The sequence below is a fragment of the Dermacentor silvarum genome, chromosome 2 (assembly GCF_013339745.2).
Source record: "Dermacentor silvarum isolate Dsil-2018 chromosome 2, BIME_Dsil_1.4, whole genome shotgun sequence".
NCBI lineage: Eukaryota > Metazoa > Arthropoda > Arachnida > Ixodida > Ixodidae > Dermacentor > Dermacentor silvarum.
In genome coordinates this window covers 184,960,925-184,980,546 of record NC_051155.1, presented here as the reverse complement: position 1 = coordinate 184,980,546, position 19,622 = coordinate 184,960,925, and the positions used below count along the sequence as shown (strand labels likewise).

Genomic DNA, 19,622 nt, shown 5'->3' with positions numbered 1-19,622 from the left:
TTATAAGTTTATGATTTCACATGGAGCCCACAGATGACTGAAACGGATTGATGATTTAGAACAATGCTACAGCTGATGGAACCCTTCAACTCAAAGGATAGTTAACGGTGCTGAGTGGCGAGTGCATTGCAAAGGTAAGCCAGAGAAGCTGCCGTGGAAGCTTCTATAAGACAAGTGCTGCCCCTTGGCAAATAGCCACACACACTGCTGCTCAAAAGTGGAAACAATGTGATGTCTGTTTTATTTGTGTTACAATGGTTTACTTAAGTATTAACAAACTCGCGACTCTCGAGTCAGTCCAAAACCGCGCCGCCCGCTTCATTGTCAGAGATTATCACCGCGACTCTAGCGTGACTAGCATTAAGTCATCTTTATCTCTCTCATCTTTTGAATCGCGAAGAACCATAGCATTGCTTTGTCTGTTTCACAAAATAATCCATAGCACGTGCCCGTCCACCCAGCCGTTCACTCGTCCATCTCGTACATCTCGGCGCCTGCATAATCATCTCAGTTTCCAGCGTATCTTTGGCCGAACTAATGCTTTCAATTCATCCGCATTACCACGTGCCATTCAGCATTGGAATAACCTACCAAACGACATAGTTGACATTCTTGACCCTGATTCCTTCAAAGCATGCTTATGCATATTATTTCCATTATTTATCACAAGTAACCCTACTGCGCACCTAAGTAATTACCTATGGCGAAGTTGTATAGTTTTTGTTAGTTTTCTTTTTTTGCATTGCGTTAACATTGTTCTTTCATCTACACTAGCTACCATTTGTATAATTCATTGGTACTCCTTTTTTGCTACTTCACACAGTCGTTTTGTTTCATTTATCGCGTTATTTATATTGTTAGATATTGGTTCTTTCATGTTTACCCGCTAAACAATGTATAATTTCTTTGTACTCCTTTCTTTTTGCTAATTTCATGTATCCTCCCCTCACGCAATACTCCTTCGGGAGCCTGCGAGGTAACTGAATAAATAAATAAATAAACTAGCCCATGAACAAGTTATTTTGAAGTGGAAGCAATTTGCACCTTGAGCCAGGGCATGCGGGTGGCGATGATGGTGGCGTCGTCTGCGTCCAGCAGGTCCACGGGGCTCTCTGGTGCCGGCTCGTCGCTGAGCACGCCAGGCGACTCCTCCCCACTCACGTCTGCCCGCTCGCTCGTGTCACTGCGGTCCGAGACCGCGCTCACCTTGCGCCGGGACTTTATGCTCTCCGTTCTGCGTAAACCTGCAATCACCATAGACATCTCCCTTCAACAGAAAATCTCAACTGAAGAATCAAGAGCTGGGTGAGATGGTACATTTGTGGAACTCATTATCAGCGCACAAGAGACAAGAGACAGTGGAAGACAGAACACAGGTGCTGACTCACAACTGAATTTTATTGGGAAAGCATCTGGTGTACAGTAAAACCTCATTCATACATTCTGGAAAAAAAATGTGAGAAAAAACATATTAACTGGGAGAATATACGATCCAGTCACTAAAAATTTGGCCAACTCAACTGTAGCCGACATCCAACATAATACAAAGCGTCGTTACAGCAAGAAAACGTGATGTGCGCCGAGTAGTTGGCGCCTGAGCAAGCCCAAGACGCATGTCGTCATTTTTGCCACTTCCACAAGCTTACGTTGGCGCCCCTCAAATTTCGCCTGGGTCAGCAGCTTCTTCATGCGGGGCATTTTGGCAAGAAATTCAGAAGTTTTGACGTGCTCATTTAGTGAGAATCATTACAGCACGAGATGCCGATGGCACACGAGACGCAGCACGATTTTGCTATCACTAATGTTTTAAGACGACGATGGGAAACGGAAACGAAATCATGCTGGTGGGTGTTGCCGAAATACGATGGCACCACAGCGAAACATAATGCTCACTTCACACTGCCTGCAGCAGGGAACGGTGGCCTGTTTAGGTTATTGCTTATTAAATGCGTGCAGTACTGCTTCCCACGGCACTAGGCCACATGTGCTGTGAAACAGATAGGTGAAGATGCTTATCGCAATAGGGTTGGTGGCAATAAGTGAGAACATTACAGATTATGGAGCCACTCTGCTGAAGCAATTCCAGGCAAGAACATTGCAGACTCTAGTGGTACCTGCAGCATATCAGCATCAGTTTTAATCACAAGGAAAATGAAGCTGAATGCAATGTCGCAAAAGCCCTCACATTTAGCCCTGAAGGCTGTTTGCGTGCATACAATGTCGCAACTGCACATGTGGCACAAAGCAGAGTTTTCAATCCCTGCTTGTGCATGTGTATGATTTCATACAGACTGACACAATGTCACATTGTTCTTGAAGCAGCCGTGTGTTCAAGCATCATACTTTAGGACTCAGTGGCCACAAAACCTTAAAAAACGAAATTATGCAAGTTTTACGCAAATGATGGCTTTTAAATGTGGTTGTTTGCATCAGCACACACAAGAAAATTGAATCATGAGGCCAAATTGGCTCTAAAGTTTCACGTCATGGCTCCTTAAGTTTTGTCAGGCCTCAATGATGCTACAAAAACACAAACACTTGAAGAGGTGAATGAAATACTATACAAAATTATTTTGAGAAGGAAAATAACTTCAAGTTGTCAATAATGACCTACTCCTACAATGAAAAAAAAATGAGGTTCTGGGGATTAACGTGCCAAAACCATGATCTGATCATAGGTCCGTTCGATTCGCCTGCACCACTGTGAACTAGTTCACGGCAGTGCATGAGAAGTTCACAAATTGTGCAGCTCGATTACTGCGGTGCAGGCACAGCGCAACACTTGAAACGAATGCCAAGGTGCAGACGCAGTGAAGGTGTTATGTTATGTCCGACTAAAGTGCACGGAGTGCGTAAGTTTGACAGTCCTGAACTGCAGATATGATCGGCTTCTGGAGCGTAAATACACATCGCACTTGCGTAGACACATCAGGCGTGCGTAAGCGGGGTTTTAACGGTGCTCACGCCCGTGTGCTGCGTCGTCTGCTGCGCTGCTGCTTCGCACATGTTCGCCTGAACCAAGTGGGCACCAACAGCGGAGTGGGTGCAGCAAAATCGTGCACCAGCCCAGCACCTTTCCTGCGCCTTTTGAAATGAGCCACGTGATTCAGCGGGCGCCATTGCTGCACTGCTGAAATGAATGGCAGGATGCAGCACCTCGTGAACTGGTTCAGGCGGTGCAGGCGAATCGAACGTACCTTGTGAAGCATGCCTTAGTGAGGGACTCTGGATTAATTTTGGTCACCTGGTGTTCCTAAAGCGGCTCTGTAACACTTTTTGAACATAATAAGAAAACACTGCCGATTGAGAGGCTGCTGTGAACATGTGAGTCAAATATTACTGCACTGCATGCAGCAGGGAACTTACAATCTCCTGTCAAAAACAGCAAAAAATCCCTTGCTCTCGTTTTTGCAATGTCGTGATGCAGCGTCATCACAAGCAGCTGGACCCACCAACACTACTGGCTGATTACGTGATCGTGAAAGCATTCTCAGCACAGTCAAATCCCCCTACGACGAATGCCGCTACGACGAAATTTTCATCAGAACAGAGATTATCTCCCCGTCAGCTGCCCGTAGAAATACAAAAAAAGTCCCTTCATAATGAAGGCGTTTTATTCGATATTTCCGCTTCAACGAACTTTTCGAAGACGAAACTGGGACTGAATTGAAATTGGAACCGCCGAGTAGTCAAATTAGAAGGCCCTTTCAAAGCTGTGACGATAGTCTGTCCACTTGAACGAGCTTTTCGCGAACAAAATCAAATTCAAAGTACCGATTTAAGCCACTGCAATCCATAGCCACACATGGTCATCACGTGCCTGCACGAGACTGCAGGGGATCACTGCAATCGCGGCCGTTTTCTGCGGTCTCTGTTCGGTCGAAATGGCTACGCCAACAAAGAAGTGTAAATTTCTCTCTCGAGGAGAAGGCGCATATGATCGCTGAAGGTGAAAGCGAAAGGAAATAGTCTCGCAGTTTCACCCAAAAGGCGAAGCATTGATTGCGATAGCAGATTAGTAGACAGCCATACGAACTAAGGATAATAGTTTTATTGGCCGTATAAATTTGTAAACATTCGCTGACTAAATTACAGAGCACGGTGACACGTGAACACAAGTAAACATGAACACATCTCGCTTGATGACCGCGGAAACTCAGTGTCAACACGCTGGAGTGAGAACGCACGGCAATAGCAGCGAGCGAATTGACCTCCGTGTCGTCTCTCGCTTCACCGCAAACTAAACGTCGAAAGCACAGCACACACGACTCTACAGGCACTAGTTGCACTTTGCGCACATCGCGGATCGCTTTGAAGATGGGGCCCGCACGGGCACGCACTTTGTGCACGTCACAGATTGCTTTCACGTTAGCGCCAGAGCGGTAGCGCCGCAGTCGCTGTTGTCAACAAGATGCTAACGTCTCGTCGTCTGGGGAAAATGACAATCCGCTAGACACACTGACTCTGGCAACTGTGTTGAAAGTAATGGATCCTTTTCACCTCATCAGAAAAGTTATCAGAATCCACAACAATGACATTGCGATGGCTCTTTTAACGGACTGTGAGACCCATGTAACGCCTTTGCTTGCCGTGAAGCATAAGAAATCCAGGCTGACCGACTCCTAGAAATAAAACTTCCGGTAAGTGCAAGCTTGCCAAGCTTGCTGACTTTGTCATAAATATGCAGTGAAATTGTGATAATTCAAACCGCTTCATCGCGACGGTGCATGTGCCGCAAAATGATTGTTTCGCGATCGCCCGTGTTGGGTTAGGCGTCGGCCGCAATGTACGAAAAATGCTGTCACAGCGGCACGAAATGCATTCTGTCATGAAGTTGACACTTTATCGACTGCCTTCGGTATGTCTCAACCTTATCCCCCACGCCATAGCGAAGATTTCCCGGACGATGGTTTCGGTTTCGTTCGCGGCTTTGCCATTTAGCATACGTATACATACCAATTTCGTGTCAACGAAGTTCCGCCACTAACGAAATTTTTTGCGTGTCCCGTGAATTTCGTTGTAGCGGGACTCGACTGTAATACAGAATTGCTAATTTTGATATATTTACACAGACACACACACACACACACATATATATATATATATATATATATATATATATATATATATATATATATGTCTGTGATCTGAAAATGACGAAAAAGTCATTTCATCTTTGCACTGCTGGTCCACACAAATGGCCTACGAGATAGCAGCGACGTGCTGTATAGCATAGTCTCCCGCGACCGCCATGGGGTGCTGCAAAGAGCCCTTTCGTTGTAGGGTGCCTGAACGTGCCTGAACAATAGGGTGCCTGAGCATGCAGGCACCCTATTTCCCCACCGTGACATTCAACTTTTGGGTGGCACTTCTCCCTCTTGGCTTCTCCGCTGTCTAGCTTCCAGTGCGCTAGCGGAGACGAACAGAGAGTGAAAGCCAGGTGTCATTGTGATAAGTGCACTTATAGTTGAAGGACTCGAAAAATTTTTGCAGCATGAGATTCATGAAACATCCTTTAACAGTGAGGCCATTCTACGATTGGCTAGAAAAGTGTTTCAGGACCCCTTAAACGTGCCCCTAAATCAAAGTACGCAAGCATTTTTGCATTTCACACCTATCAAAATGCAGCCACTATGGCCGGGATCGAATCCGCGACCTCGAGCTCAGCGGTGCAACACCACAGCCACTTAGCTACTGTGGTGGGTCTTGTGAGAATGACCTACTTCGACTATTCTTTAGGCATTCAGGCATGTGCGCAGCTTTTTGTGCCCATGCCTAATAGTACTGTAAGGTTCTCACCTCCCTCCTCTTCGTCTTCGGCAAACGTGGAGGACCGTGCCCGGGACTTGCGGTCGCCAGGCTTTTTCAGTTTGAGGCTGCAGCGCTTAAAGCTGGAGTTATGGCCAGCCGTGGAGCCTCCCGTCCTGCGCAGCAGGTGAGGCCTCCCTTGGGCAATACGGCGGCCTGCAATAACGAGGAAGAAGTAAGCGTGACAGATGAAGGTTATAAGAGCCCTGCGATCAAGAAATTGCTTTACTACCAGGTAAAATGTAAATGTGCCTCGAGTCAAAGCTTCAACCTTCACTCAATAACATCAAGACAGTATTCTTGTAATGTTTCAAAAACAAGCCAGCTTTTTCTGTAGAGTAATGCGCCTTTGATTCTGGCAGCTGTGTCCCCTTAGTTTTAGTTTCACTTTTGTTTTATTTCCTATAATGGGTGCACCACATACCCCCAAAAAATTAAAGGCCAGCTACCCATTGCCGAAAAATGCTGAGTGGTCGTTACATTTTTGTAATAGTCTGTGCAGCTACAGTGAAGACGCATCTATATAGTGGCCTAACTTTAACAAACACGAGCTGCAAGATGCCAACATTGATTTCGCGAGACAAGAATCCTAGGAAGATTTACAAGTAACATGGCTCGTTTGGCTTTGAAAGTCTTCTTCGTTACCAAGCATTCAACTATCTTCATAAGTGAGGCATCTACTATTTTGCACAAGGCCGCACTTGGTTTTCTGTGGGATTGCTTCTGACACGCGCGATAGTTCTAGCTAATACGGCCTCAAACTGTCGCTTGAAAAAGTGGCGTGAAAGAGCGCATAAGTTGATAGGGTGTGGACAGAAATAAACACTTGGTAATAGCAGTTGCCCTCATCTGTTCCATGTGTCTGTGTGTAATATATTTGGGCTTAGTTTTCAAGAAAACAGTCAACATTGAATGCTTTGGAAAGAATATGTATTAAGCTAGCATCACACTACAAGGCACCACAACCAGAAATCTCCAGCAGCCTCTGCAAAAAAAAGCAGTAAAGTGCACATTCAAGTTAAGTATGATTGTACAATGACTGCACATAATTCATCACACTAATACAGAGGCAAAGCTGCCAACAAAGGACAGAAGTAATTGGAGAACAGTGTATGACATATCATTTCGATGCAGCTTCGATTCTGAGAAATTGGGCAGCTTGTTTGCCTTACTTGGCCAATAGTGCAAGCGTACCTTGGGGAAATATTTCAAAGGGCCCCTCACCAGCTTCGGATATTGCAAACCAACAAGCACGGCGTGTAGACCATAAGGTGGCAATTGTGTCTGCAAAGTATCAAACAGCTGCATGCGAAAACGGTTCAAAATTTCAAACAGAAGTCTTCATGCCCTTCCTTTCGAGGGAGCTACGCTACCTCCCACAGAATAAAGCTCCCACAAATACCTCTACGAATGACAGAATGCCTGTAATGTCATTGATTATGGCATGTGACTTTAGTAAATCATCCATTTCAGAATGTGCAATACTGCCAATGGAAGTGTGCACTGGAAGTGTGCACTGGAAGAGAAGAAACAAAAGAAGGCAGGGCTCATGATGTAAACGTGCCACGGTCTCTCGGCTATGATGTGAGAGAAGGCAGGGATGGAAGGTCACTTGCAGATGCCAGTCACTGCCCATGTTGGCAGTGAAGCTTGCAGCCTGGTAGCATGGCAATGCAACATTTCAATTTCTCTTAACTTCTTCAACACTCAGCCACTTTGAAAAAAAAAAAAAACACAATAAAATGCTCCCTAAACGGCACCCTGCAACTTCCAGTGTAATATAACCAAAATTAGCTATGGGGCCTGGCGAGGGGCCCTTTAAGAGCACACAAGTGCAACAAGCTCTTTAATCAGAACACCAAAACATAAGAAAGCAAGCCAGTGGATGATAAAGGAGTTGCGAAAAAATTCCCAAGCCAGGGTTTTTTTTTCAGAGCACATACCTCGCTTCTCATCCGGAAGAATGAGCTCCTCCTGAACATTCACAGTGTTGTTGCTGCTGTTCTCTGACTCTCCTTCAGCATCTGCCTCATGCAACACAAAACTAATTCTTCTTTCTCCTACCACAACTGAAAACAGAAAATACACATAGATGAATGATCACAGGGCCATGTAGAAAAGAGGCAAGCTTGCAAACCCTGGTCTAAAACAATTATACTTTGGGGTTTATATGTGCCGAACCATATTCTGATTAGGCATGCCATAGTGGGATACACTGAATTAATTTTTACCACCTGGGGTTCTTTAATGTGCACATAAATCAAAGTACATGAGCATTTTCAGATTTCGCCCCTATCAAAATATGGCTGCAGCAGCCAGAATCAAGATCATGACCGCGAGCTCAGCAGCACGACTGGGCTACCATGGCGGGTTAGAACCCCGGTCTACCAACCTTGATTAGAATACCCCCCAACCTATGGGCCTTGAAATTCTGGAGATTAGTCAAAAAAGTGGGTAAAAAAAAATGCAGAAACAGCTCTGAATGGCTGTCAGTAAAGTTATTACATGTATCAGTGCTCATACTGTGATCGGAGACAGCGCACGGGCGCGTGTATAACTAAGCAACATGTACTATGCGCTGCGACAATGGCCCCTTTCCACTTTTAATATACTCGCCACATAACAAGCTTGTACAGCGGCGAAGTTGACTTAAGAAAACCAGCCATTATGCAATGCATATAAGACCTTTGCCTCCTGCACACTCCTCAGCGCATGTCTCAAGTTGAAGCGAACTGAGTTAGGCCTACACTGCCTAGAGACAAATGGCTTGGATTTAAATCTGAATTCGACTAGCTACCTAGCTACATAATGACAATTACGATGCAGATGTGCTGCATGACAATTTCTTTCTTTCTTTTTTTTTTCTCGGTGGGGTTTGAGGTTGCGGCAGTTTTCCAGGAGGTTTAAGGCTGTGTCCATACAATCGGGAGGATTTGTCAGAATTCTGGAGTCTCCCAGACAAATGAGGAGAGTTGGCCCCTAGGTATGGATTAGCAATAAGCCGTATACATAAGAAACAGCTGTTTCCTATGAGGCGTTCACACTTTATGGTTGTCAATTTATAATCCAAGTATATTTATCAAGTATGTATTTCTGCCTCTAGTTCCTATTTAAGCTGTGTTGCGCACATTCCACACAACCCATGGATTAAAATCATGAGCATTTATTTGGTGGCGTGGCACTTCCCATGTCAGGCACTTGCACTTGTGCAGGCCACCAAGTCTGTGGTGTGAACCTTGTTGCTGTATAAGGACTGAGCATATTTTGTTTCGACTGGTGCTAGCACAATGGTGACAGGCACCAGTGGCTGTATTTTGTAGCAAGTGATTTTATTTTCCATTCTCCCTTTCTTCTCATTCATTCACGAAGTGGCTGATTCCTCCAATAGCAGCGCATGCAGTGGCATTTGAGTTTATGACAAATGGCAAAATGAGCGGATAACGAAATGGATTAATTGTTATAAAATAAGGCCTCAATGGCATGAAACTGACACAGTGAAACCAATATCATATTTAAAGCGTCCAGGCCAGTGTGTGAAAATACTGTATATAGAAAGCATTATGGTAAGTTTTACCACAGACTTCAATAAGGAATTTTTCTGTTTCAGTTATGTGTGCCACAATATTGGTCATGCATGCATGCATGGTGAACTCAAAAAGACATGTAATGACTCTTTGACTACCGGCCATTTACTGTGAAAAAAAAAAAAATCTGGCATCTCCAGACTGAAGTTGAACAGAAAGCCCACCTGGGTGGGTTTGCTCAGCCAGCGAAACCAGGCTGTGGGCTGAAGTCTGGCTGACACCTAGCGTGCTCAGGGCCATGCTCCAGCGACGGTTAGCATTGACACTACGAGGCTCAAACGTGGGCCGGTCGCGAGCCGACGTGCGGGCTGATTTCTGTGGCAGCAGCTGGTATGTCTCTCGCAGGAAGGCTGTAATCTCCAGAAGCAGCTGGCAAGCTGCCATCTTGAGCGCAAAAGGGCAGACATTTCCCGAAGGGTTGATGCTTGCTGTTGATTAAAAAAAGAAAATAGTTGATACCCACAGTGGTACATGAAGGCTCATATAATATACTATATATAGTGTCACTCAAGGTCCTACAAAGTACCGCCTGTGAAAACATGCTGAGCAGAAGAAAGAGGGCTACTTTATACACATCGCTGCCATGGAATGCACATATATTAACAGATGTTCTCTAGTAGTACAAGTATACTAAGCAGGAAACCAAAACACAGGACTGTATTCATGCTCACTTGATGACATTTGCACATACATCGTCGAAGTATTCTCTTTATGCAGATATGCAAAATAGAAAACAAAGTCATCACATTTGTTGTCACATCCTTCCTTTACCTTAACAATAGGGCATCTACCGTATTTTCCGACCTATAAGTCGTGGTATTTTTCTGAAAGTTTCCTTGGTGTGTCTTATACAACGGTGCGACTTAAAATATGCATAAAACCATGAAAGCTGGCACAACCAATATGAGTGTCTTTTTTCCTGAGCACATCATGCCGCAGAAGCAATGCAAGCGATGTACCTACTAGAGCACTGCACGGGCTCGGGCTTACCCGAAAGCCCGGGCCCGGCCCGGCCCGTGGGCCGGGCCGGGCCGGGTAGAGCAGTTTTTTCACGGGCTCGGGCCGGGCTCGGGCACGGCGTGTGCTTTTTGACCCGGGCCCGGGCCAGGCTCGGGTTTTTTGACACGGGCCCGGGCCGGGCTCGGGCTTTCTGCGAGTTAATCTCGGGCTTCTCAACCCTGAAAAACATGTATTTTTCGGTCTCGGGCCGGGTTCGGGCCAGTTTCGAGTCGGGCTCGGGCCGGGCTCGGGCTTAAGGTAAAGGGGTGGCGGGCCAGGCCGGGCGGGTAACGTAGATTATTTCCGGGCCCGGGCCGGGCCCGGGTCTCGCCATAAAAGTTTTGATCGGGCTCGGGCGGGCCGCCCAATGTAAAAACGGGCCCGGGCCGGGCCCGGGCCGCAAAAATCGGCCCGTGCAATGCTCTAGTACCTACAATGTCTAAAAGTTATTCAGAGGACGACGACGGTGACACAGTGACGCTACCAGCCGAAGTAGCTGAACTTTTTGATTGCATTGAAGGATGAGGCCTTCGATGGCTTCGAGTGAAGTGCAATAAATGCTGATTTTTGGCATCTAGGAGGAATGTTGGTTGAAGTTATTTTCAACTAAAATATGTGACTCAAAAAATGTTCTTCACAGAAATTTGTTCCCTGACATGGGTAAGTACAGCATGTTGTGATTAGCGTACAGGTGTGCATAAACGCGTTTCATCATGCCTACTGCGTTAGGCACGCATTATACGCCGGTCTGACTTATATAACATCTTCTATTTCTGAAATCGAGAAAAGTGGGGGGAGCAACTTATAGTACAGAAAATGCGGTAGTATTCGTAAGGAGCACAAAACGCCAAGCACAGTGCAATCTACTTAGCAGAACCTCACGCTCAGAAACATACCTGAGTAAGTCTACTTACATCTCATTAAGGCCTTTGTTCAAACTTCTATGAACAACAGACATTTATTTTCCTTATCAGAAGTTATAATTATGTGAAGTTGAGGAAAAGATATGGTTTAAAACAAAACTATGAGTTAATCTACAAACAGATGCGTCCTGTTGCATATTCTTGAACACTATTTTAGGCCCAAGTTGTATTCCTAGAAATGCCATACAGTTATCAAATTACAACACTTATTGACTTGCCATTGCTAGGTGCAATGACAGAAATAAATAAGCAAGTCCCCATGAATGCATATTTGGCATGTTAGGGCTGTGAACATACAAGCAAGCCCCTCAGTAGATGCAACAAATTGATTAATATGAAACATGGCAACACCTTAATTGTTTATTTCTTACAGATCTCTCCATGATCACCTGTTAATGACCATAATTCTATCATGGAAAGTCAAAAGGTCTATGAAAGCACCCTGTTTGAATTAACCAGCTTTGAAAAGCAATTGAAAACGTAGCAGGTGAGCTAAAAATTTGAAAAGTTGTTTGAACGAATAGAAATTTTAAATTATCCCAGCCTGAATCACCATGAGCTAACTGTACTGCCCACACATCACCTTCATCCAAAAAGTCTTCTTCTTCATCTTCCATTCTGCACTGCCGGCGCTTTTGTTCGTCGGCTGCGATGGCAGCAATTTCCAGGGGGTCGTGAGTCTCACCCTGAAGCATCTCTTCAAGCCTGGCCCCTATTGCCTGCATAATGCACATAGCGATGTGCAAAAGATTAAAACATCTAGAATTGTGCCCACAGTTTTCTTAAAAAGCGTAGTTGATCTTGAATTTCATGCACGTTGCCAATAACAACTCAACAGGATTTTGTCAATACAAATGTTTACAGGTACATTTACACGTTAAAACATTAAAATTTTTATAACACGAGGACAGCTGCTAAGGTTGAGCTGTTAGTACATGAAAAATAGTGATGCCATCTTTGCCACAATGCCACCACTCCCAATAGTAATAATAAGCTCACCTGTGACTGCAAGATGGGCATATATGCCAAGATATTGCATTGCAAGAATCGATTACAAAATAGTAAAGTGTCATTAAATTAGGATAACTAGCACATCAGGACTAGCAGGTATTGAAAACAGAAAGATGTGACAATATGAAGGTGCCAAGTGAGTGATCAGGAATACATTATTTACAGCTGTTAATAGCTTCTAAGAGTAAAACAGGCAATGATTTTAGTCTGGAATTACTGATGCCCACAAGTTATTCAGAAACTGTGGCCGAAATAAAACCCCGAGTATCACAACAGTCACGAAATGAGATGTTGGCACTGATGCTCTCATCCTCTTTTTTTCTTTTTTTTTCATTTTGTATCTTATTTGGCCTAAAGGCCCTTTGAAAGGAGGAGAATGGTTATAGAAGCAAAAGCAAATGAGAAACTTCAACTTTAAAAAATTTTAATATTGCATTTAGAAATTCTTAATACTGTACATCAAAAATAAAATCAAATTTCATGTTCCAAACATAAAGGGGCACTGCAGTGGGGGGCTGTGGATTAATTTTCAACCACCTGGAGTTCTTTAATGTACACTTAAATCTAAGAACACGAGTGTTTTCACATACTTCACCCATCGCAATGCAGCCAGCACAGTAGGAAATCAAATCTGTGGCCTCATGCCCAGCAGCAGACAACCATAGCCATTAAGTCATTGTAGCGGGCAAAGACTGTACATGAATTAACACATGCGTCTTGCTCAGTTATTCCAGGAAGTGCTAAAGAAAAACAAGTGAACCCACCTCAGCCCATTGAAAGAAGAGTTTTCCAGCAGCCCGCTGCAAGATGTGAGTGCGATGCAGGCCTGAGGGTGTGCCACGATTTGCTAACGGGCCAGAAGGTCGAAACACTGGCAGATTTAGCTTCATCCACGTGGGCCACTGGCCCTTGTTGCAGCGGTGCACAAAGTGAGCGCACTCCAAGAACAGGGCTGCACGGGACACAACCGGTGCTTTCTGCATGTTTGACATGACAACAAACACATTATTTTTTTCACAGACCATGCCTAAGAAGATATGACAAGATTAAATGACTCAAAGAGTTACATTTAGGTTTAGAAAATGTGACACACAAAGTGAAGCGCGTTACCAATTTAAAACGGTACAACAAGACTGCATTATTCTTACTCCTCTATCCCTAGAATGGAGTTTTTAAATTCTCATCTTTCAGAAAATCCATTAGCTGTCCAGTGAGCACTGAATAATTCAAATGTTATCAAATTAGTGTAATTATTATTATTACTTTTCCCATGTGGCAGCACAAAATGCACTGAAAGCCTCATCATTACTGCACTTACGAGGTGTGTTCAAAAAGAAACTGAACTTTTGCTATAACACATTTACTGCTTATGGTACAATATTTTAAGTGCTGTCCCCTTCAAAGTAGTCCCCTCTACTGGCAATGCACTCTGAACTTTTGCTATAACACATTTACTGCTTATGGTACAACATTTTAAGTGCTGTCCCCTTCAAAGTAGTCCCCTCTACTGGCAATGCACTCTTCTCATCTTTTCTTCCATTTTTGGAAAGCCTCCTGGAACGCACTATCTGGAATGGTGCGCAGGTCTCTTCTCGCATTGTCCTGGATCTCCTCTACAGTTTGGAAACGAGGTCATTTCAAGGTGGTTTTCAGCTTGGGGAATAGAAAAAAGTCTGCCGGGGCTAGGTCCGGAGAATATGGTGGGTGGGGCACAACAGGAGTGTGGTGTTTCGCTAAGTAGCTGCGGGCAAGGAGTGACGCGTGAGCTGGGGCATTGTCATGGTGCAGCATCCAAGCCTGATTTTCCCACAATTCAGGCCTCTTACGGAGCACAGAATCTCTCAAACGTGCTAGGATTCCATGGTAAACTTCTTTGTTTACCGTCTGACCATGTGGTACAAATTCCTGATGGACAATGCCTTTGTAGTCAAAAAACACAACCAACATCACCTTCATTTTTGACCGACTCATGCGTGCTTTTTTTGGACGAGGAGAACCTTTGGCCACCCACTGCGATGACTACACTTTCGTTTCAACATCATAGCCATAAACCCATGTCTCATCGCCTGTTATGATGTTCTTAAGAAAGTTTTCATCGTGATTGGCAGAGGTGAGCAGTTCCTGGCTGATTTCAACACGGGTCTGCTTCTATTCTTCAGTCAACAAACATGGCACGAATTTTGCACTGACACGACGCATCCCAAGTTTGTCACTCAAAATTTTATAACATGATCCTACGCTGATACCCACTTCGTCAGCGACTTCTCGAACAGTCAAACGACGATATCCACGAATCACAGTTCAAACTCTCTCAACATGGTCATCATCTGTGGATGTGGAAGGTCGTCCAGGCTTGAGATCCTCACCGACCGACACTCTTCCGTCTTCAAAACGCTTGGCTAAGCAAATGCTTGGCTAAGAAAATGAAATGTCTCTGTGAAAGTTTTCCTAAGTTTGTAACAGAACTTCACACACACACGCTGTTCTTCGAATTCCTTCATTGTCACTTTGGCACCAATCCGAAGAACAGCTTGTTCATGTGCTCACTTCAGCGGCTGTAGCTCACCAACTAACGATCAGAGCAAAATGCGGCAAATGGCAGTTTGCTGTCTAAACCTGCCGCTACATGCGCTCAGTAACCGCAGCGCGGAGCTCCCTCTGCCAGTTGGCGTGCTATTTCAAAAGTTCGGTTTCTTTTTAAACACACCTCGTATACTGGTCACTACAATGTCGATAAAAGCCAAACAATGTCTGCACCAATTATTAAGCTATCGCAAATGAGCAATGCCAATCTGTGAGAGAGCCTATGACACTTAAGCAGTTCGGATTGACACACAACAGCTACAACAAATAAACAGATATCTACTGCTATACAAAGAGACCAAAAAAACTAAATCCACATGAAACATGCATAATATTTTCTCAATTTGAATAAAAAGAAAGCAAAGTGCCATGCAGTATGTTGCGATATTGTGTTGACAAATGTGCCTGATAGAAGCAGGTCTTCTATTTAAAGGGATACGGACATAAAAGTTGGCAGGTGGTTTTTGCGTCGGAACAAAAGCTGAACTGTTGAAAATGACGAATACAACAAGCTGATTTGAAAAAAAGAACGAGAAACATCTTTTTTTTTGCGATTTTCTGTTGCGCCTTGCCTCTAAGCGGCCGCCGGCAGAAGCTGAAATTTGACATTATAACACCCACTCGCGGCCAAGGTCGGCCACGGCAGTCGCAGTGTTTCCAGGGGTGTCCTGTCCCTTGCAGCGTTTGTTTAACCCCTTTCGGCGCTCTTCGTACGTGGTCCGTCTGAAACACTCTCCCCAACGGCGCTCCACGCAGGTGCTGCGTCTTACATGAGGCTTCCTGCGGTCGTCGCTTGGTATTGACTGCGTTCGTCGTGGCGGAAGGAAATGCCCAGACATTGCTTTATAACAGCATTGTCGCTCGTGACACGCCGTCGGACACGTTTCCCAGAGACGAGAAGATGGGGAAACTTTGGATACCTGCCTATTAGAGAGCTTTAGCTTTTCCGGTAATCGGGTAAACGCTGGCGTTTGGGCATTCGGGCGGAACCGTAAACGTGAGCAGCCTGTATGGTGCTGCCACCTGGTGGCGCAGAGCTCAAACAGACAAAAACAGCTAATATTGCAGTAACCAAGTGTATTCTAATTCGCTGCTGGTGTAAATCTTCGGCAGCATCAATATTACGCCACTGCCGAAAATTTACACTAAGAAATGATAAATAATTCTTGCATAAGTGTCTGGTGCAGAGCGAAATCTTCACGCTACGGTTCGCGAAAACCTGACCGGCACTTCCACGGCCGCCTGCTCTTCTTCGTCGCTTGACGTGGAAGGCTCATAACCGTAAGCGGTAATATTTCTTGCCAAGTTGGAATGGTCCTCGTCTTCAGACGTGTACTGATCGCTGGTAGACGCACCAGAACTCGAATCCATGCTCGCGATGACGGCATCGGCGTGCTTCGAATGACTGCGGCCAGCCGGCTGGCTATCCGACGAGGGTGTCGTGACATCACGCCTTCCAACTCCCGCGGGTCGGGCGGTGAGGAGCGCGCTCACAAAAACGCCAAAAATAAAGGCCATTGGCTCAAAAATGAGCTAAGTGACTACTTCTTTTCGGTGTAATCACACACTGAGGATTCATTTTCACCATTTTCGTGAAATTTTCTGATTTTATGTCCGTATCCCTTTAACTGTACTTACTTGCTTACACTCAGAAACATTACATCATTTCATGGTTTTCTTGGTTTATTAACCTGCTTGTATGAAGTATGTGCCTGTATTGTAGTATTGAGGTATGCATTGTGTGCAGCGATGCCAGACTGAAACAGTAATATTCTTAGTGCAGGGAACAGTGCTGCCATCTGCTAGGGGCAAAACGTTTGCCATGGAAATGACAGACTACATAGCTGTTTCATCCTCCTGACAACACATGACGCCACCATTTCTTTCACTGAGAATACATACTTTTTTGTCTAGCATAGGTACAGACAATGTCTACTTGCTTATTCTGCACAAGATGAGCAAGTACTACATCTTAACTTACATCTTAACTGTTTCACTCTTTGACAAGTGTTTTTTCATGCCACCTATAACTAACGGAATCACCACGGGAACCAATCCCATAGCCATATTTCTTTACGGAGCTTCCACAAATGCGAAGAGAAAGGGGCTGATTTTGAACTTGCCAGATCTAATGCTGCAGCCAGCAAAGGGGAGTCGGGAACTGTTCCAGGCTGGCAAACCTCTTGTAGAAAGGCAAATCGAAGCATGCCATCGTAGACTAGCCTGGAGTTAACAAGTTTGCTCTCTTTCATGATAAGCATCTCGCCATCTCGCTGACTGTGGTCCAGGTCAAAAGAATTTCGTCTGCTGAGATCTACAACAAAGAAAGCACATTTCTCATCTTGGCACCTAAGCAGTCATTGTTAACACCCAGAAGAATTAATTCACTACTCAAAAATGGCAAGAAATAACACACGTGGTTTAGGGACAAAGGCGATGGGCGTGTTCACAAGCAAAGCAGCTAGCATGCAGACCTTTCCCACTCTTTTACCTCAAATTCTTCATGTTTACCACAGACAACTAACTAAAAATCGCTTTATTATATAAAAATATAAATATATATGTTGAACCTAGCTTCAATATGCACCAGAAACTCAAGATACAGGTAACAAGTGAACAAAACAACTAAATGACTGAAATATTCAATGACAATGCTCACACTATGAAGCACATGAAGGTTTTCACCCTTCTTATTAATGTATTAATGTTTCACCACCGCCATACTTCACAAAAAATTATAAAGTGCATCGCTTGGCAGCTAAGTTCAAAGCCCAATAGGGATGTGACCAAAGCTGACTCTCAGCCGTGTGTAGCGGGTATTTCACAGAACTTTTTCAAAAACATCAAGTTGGCTTTACAGCACAGCCGCACTGACCAAAACATGGTGGCTAAACTCATCCCAAAACAGAAAGTCAAGCAGTAACCATACATTGCAGGTTTGTAACCAGAATGTGGCAAATCAGTTCTGCAAAAGCTCACAAGGTGGAGGAAAGTACATGAAAGGGAAAAATTGTCATCCACCTGAATTGTAGCAAAAGGTAACCCACAGGGGTTTCTCAGAAAGAAAGTCTCGCAGTTGACGAAAAATTCGTCCCAGTCTGAGATCCACCCTTCGTAGCTTTGTGCTGCAATTCAGGCAATTCAGATGGATGACAATTCTTTCCTTTCAGGCTCGTAACCAGTAACTGCTATAGCACTGCATACATGCACTACAAATGAAAAAAAAAATTTTTTTTCAAGAACTGCAGATTTAATTTTGTTTCAACAATCTGCTGGCCACCATGTTATGAGCAGTAAGACACTGCAGCAATTGAACTTGCCATTATATACAAGAGGTCTAGAACATACCCAGCTCTTCAAAAATCTGGAAGCATATGATATTTCTTTCACTCTGGCACAGATTTGTATTCAACAGGACAATACCTATGTGTCTAATATCTAGCTTTAGTGAGATGCCCATTGGGCTGCAAGTGACGTATCACAAAAAGTTGATTCATGCTTACTGATCTGAAAAATCTGTTGCCTGCTCCTGTTTTAATGTTTTACAGATTTCACTGACGCGCAAATCTGACAACTGACCACATCTCAATTAAGCAAGACAGCAGCATCAGCCTCCAAGTTTGCACTCAACTGCAAAAGTTTTTGGAGCACAGAAGTTGTTTCTTTCATGCTGCAATGAATAAGCCTAAAACATGGCAATAAATGTGGCACTATAGCACCAGGAAGTGTATACACTGCATCTTTAAATTCTAGGGCAGGCACATTGGCTGCAAAAAATTGGTCATTGTTGTAGTCGTTGTCATAATCATTACATGAATAGACCGATCCCACCGGCCAGTTTCACGACGCCACCGCTGCCGCGGTGCACGCTGGTACTTGTAGTGATCCGACCGCTCCAGCCGCCTGGAGTGCCTGTGCATCCTGTTTCTAAACGATTTTTGGCAATTTTTATGGTTGGTGTAGAGCCATCGTGTGATGGGAGGATTCACCTGCTGCATTCCTTGGTGCTACAACAACCACACAAGGGACAAAGGCTTCGGATTCTATGCATTTCCTAAAGAGCGAAAGCTTCGAGAGACGTGGATCGGATTAATAGGTGGTTCTGGTAGTACAAAGCGCGAGAAGAAACACGGGGACGAATAGCAGCCGCATTTCGATGGGGGGCGAAATGCAAAAACACCCGTGTACTTAGATTTAGGTGCATGTTAAAGAACCTTGGGGGGTACAAATTATACCGGAGTCCCCCACTTCGGCGTGCCTCATAATCAGATCGTGGTTTTGGCACATAAAACCCCATATTTAATTTTAATTTAACCTTTTTTTTTCATTTGTGAGCCTTTTATATTTGGAATAATATGTATATTTACTGCTGCTTATGTTCAAATTTTTTGTAATGAAAACAAACTCCCCTCTGTAATACCCTTGGGCCCTGATGATATTGTAAATAAATACAGTGGAATCTCGATGATACGAATCTCAAGGGGTCACGAAAACTATTCGTATTAGCCGAAATTCGTATCATCGAAACGCAATTAAAACTAGCCAAATACGGGGATCAGATCGCAAATCGCGAGAAAGATCGATTTTTGAAAACCACGCATTTCGGCATCTGCAACGCCTAATCTACGCTGTATCAAAATGGTTAGGCTGAAAACACACTAAAAGTGCCCGAAAAAAATTAATTCGTCAGTGCACAGGGTGAGAAAACAGCTTT

At 44.3% G+C, this 19,622-nt stretch overlaps 1 protein-coding gene across 1 annotated transcript in view; it reads right to left on the bottom strand.

Moving 5' to 3' along the window:
- Nucleotides 1–19,622, bottom strand: part of LOC119442285 (protein unc-80 homolog) — a 182,055-nt gene that overhangs the window by 97,781 nt on the left and 64,652 nt on the right. Inside the window, exons 20-26 of the mRNA XM_049662030.1 lie at nucleotides 17,028–17,222; nucleotides 13,090–13,298; nucleotides 11,898–12,033; nucleotides 9,557–9,820; nucleotides 7,752–7,877; nucleotides 5,800–5,964; nucleotides 1,045–1,244 (exon numbers count right to left, since the gene is read on the bottom strand). Coding sequence (XP_049517987.1) covers nucleotides 1,045–1,244; nucleotides 5,800–5,964; nucleotides 7,752–7,877; nucleotides 9,557–9,820; nucleotides 11,898–12,033; nucleotides 13,090–13,298; nucleotides 17,028–17,222 — 1,295 coding nt within the window. The remainder of the gene's footprint in view (nucleotides 1–1,044; nucleotides 1,245–5,799; nucleotides 5,965–7,751; nucleotides 7,878–9,556; nucleotides 9,821–11,897; nucleotides 12,034–13,089; nucleotides 13,299–17,027; nucleotides 17,223–19,622) is intronic.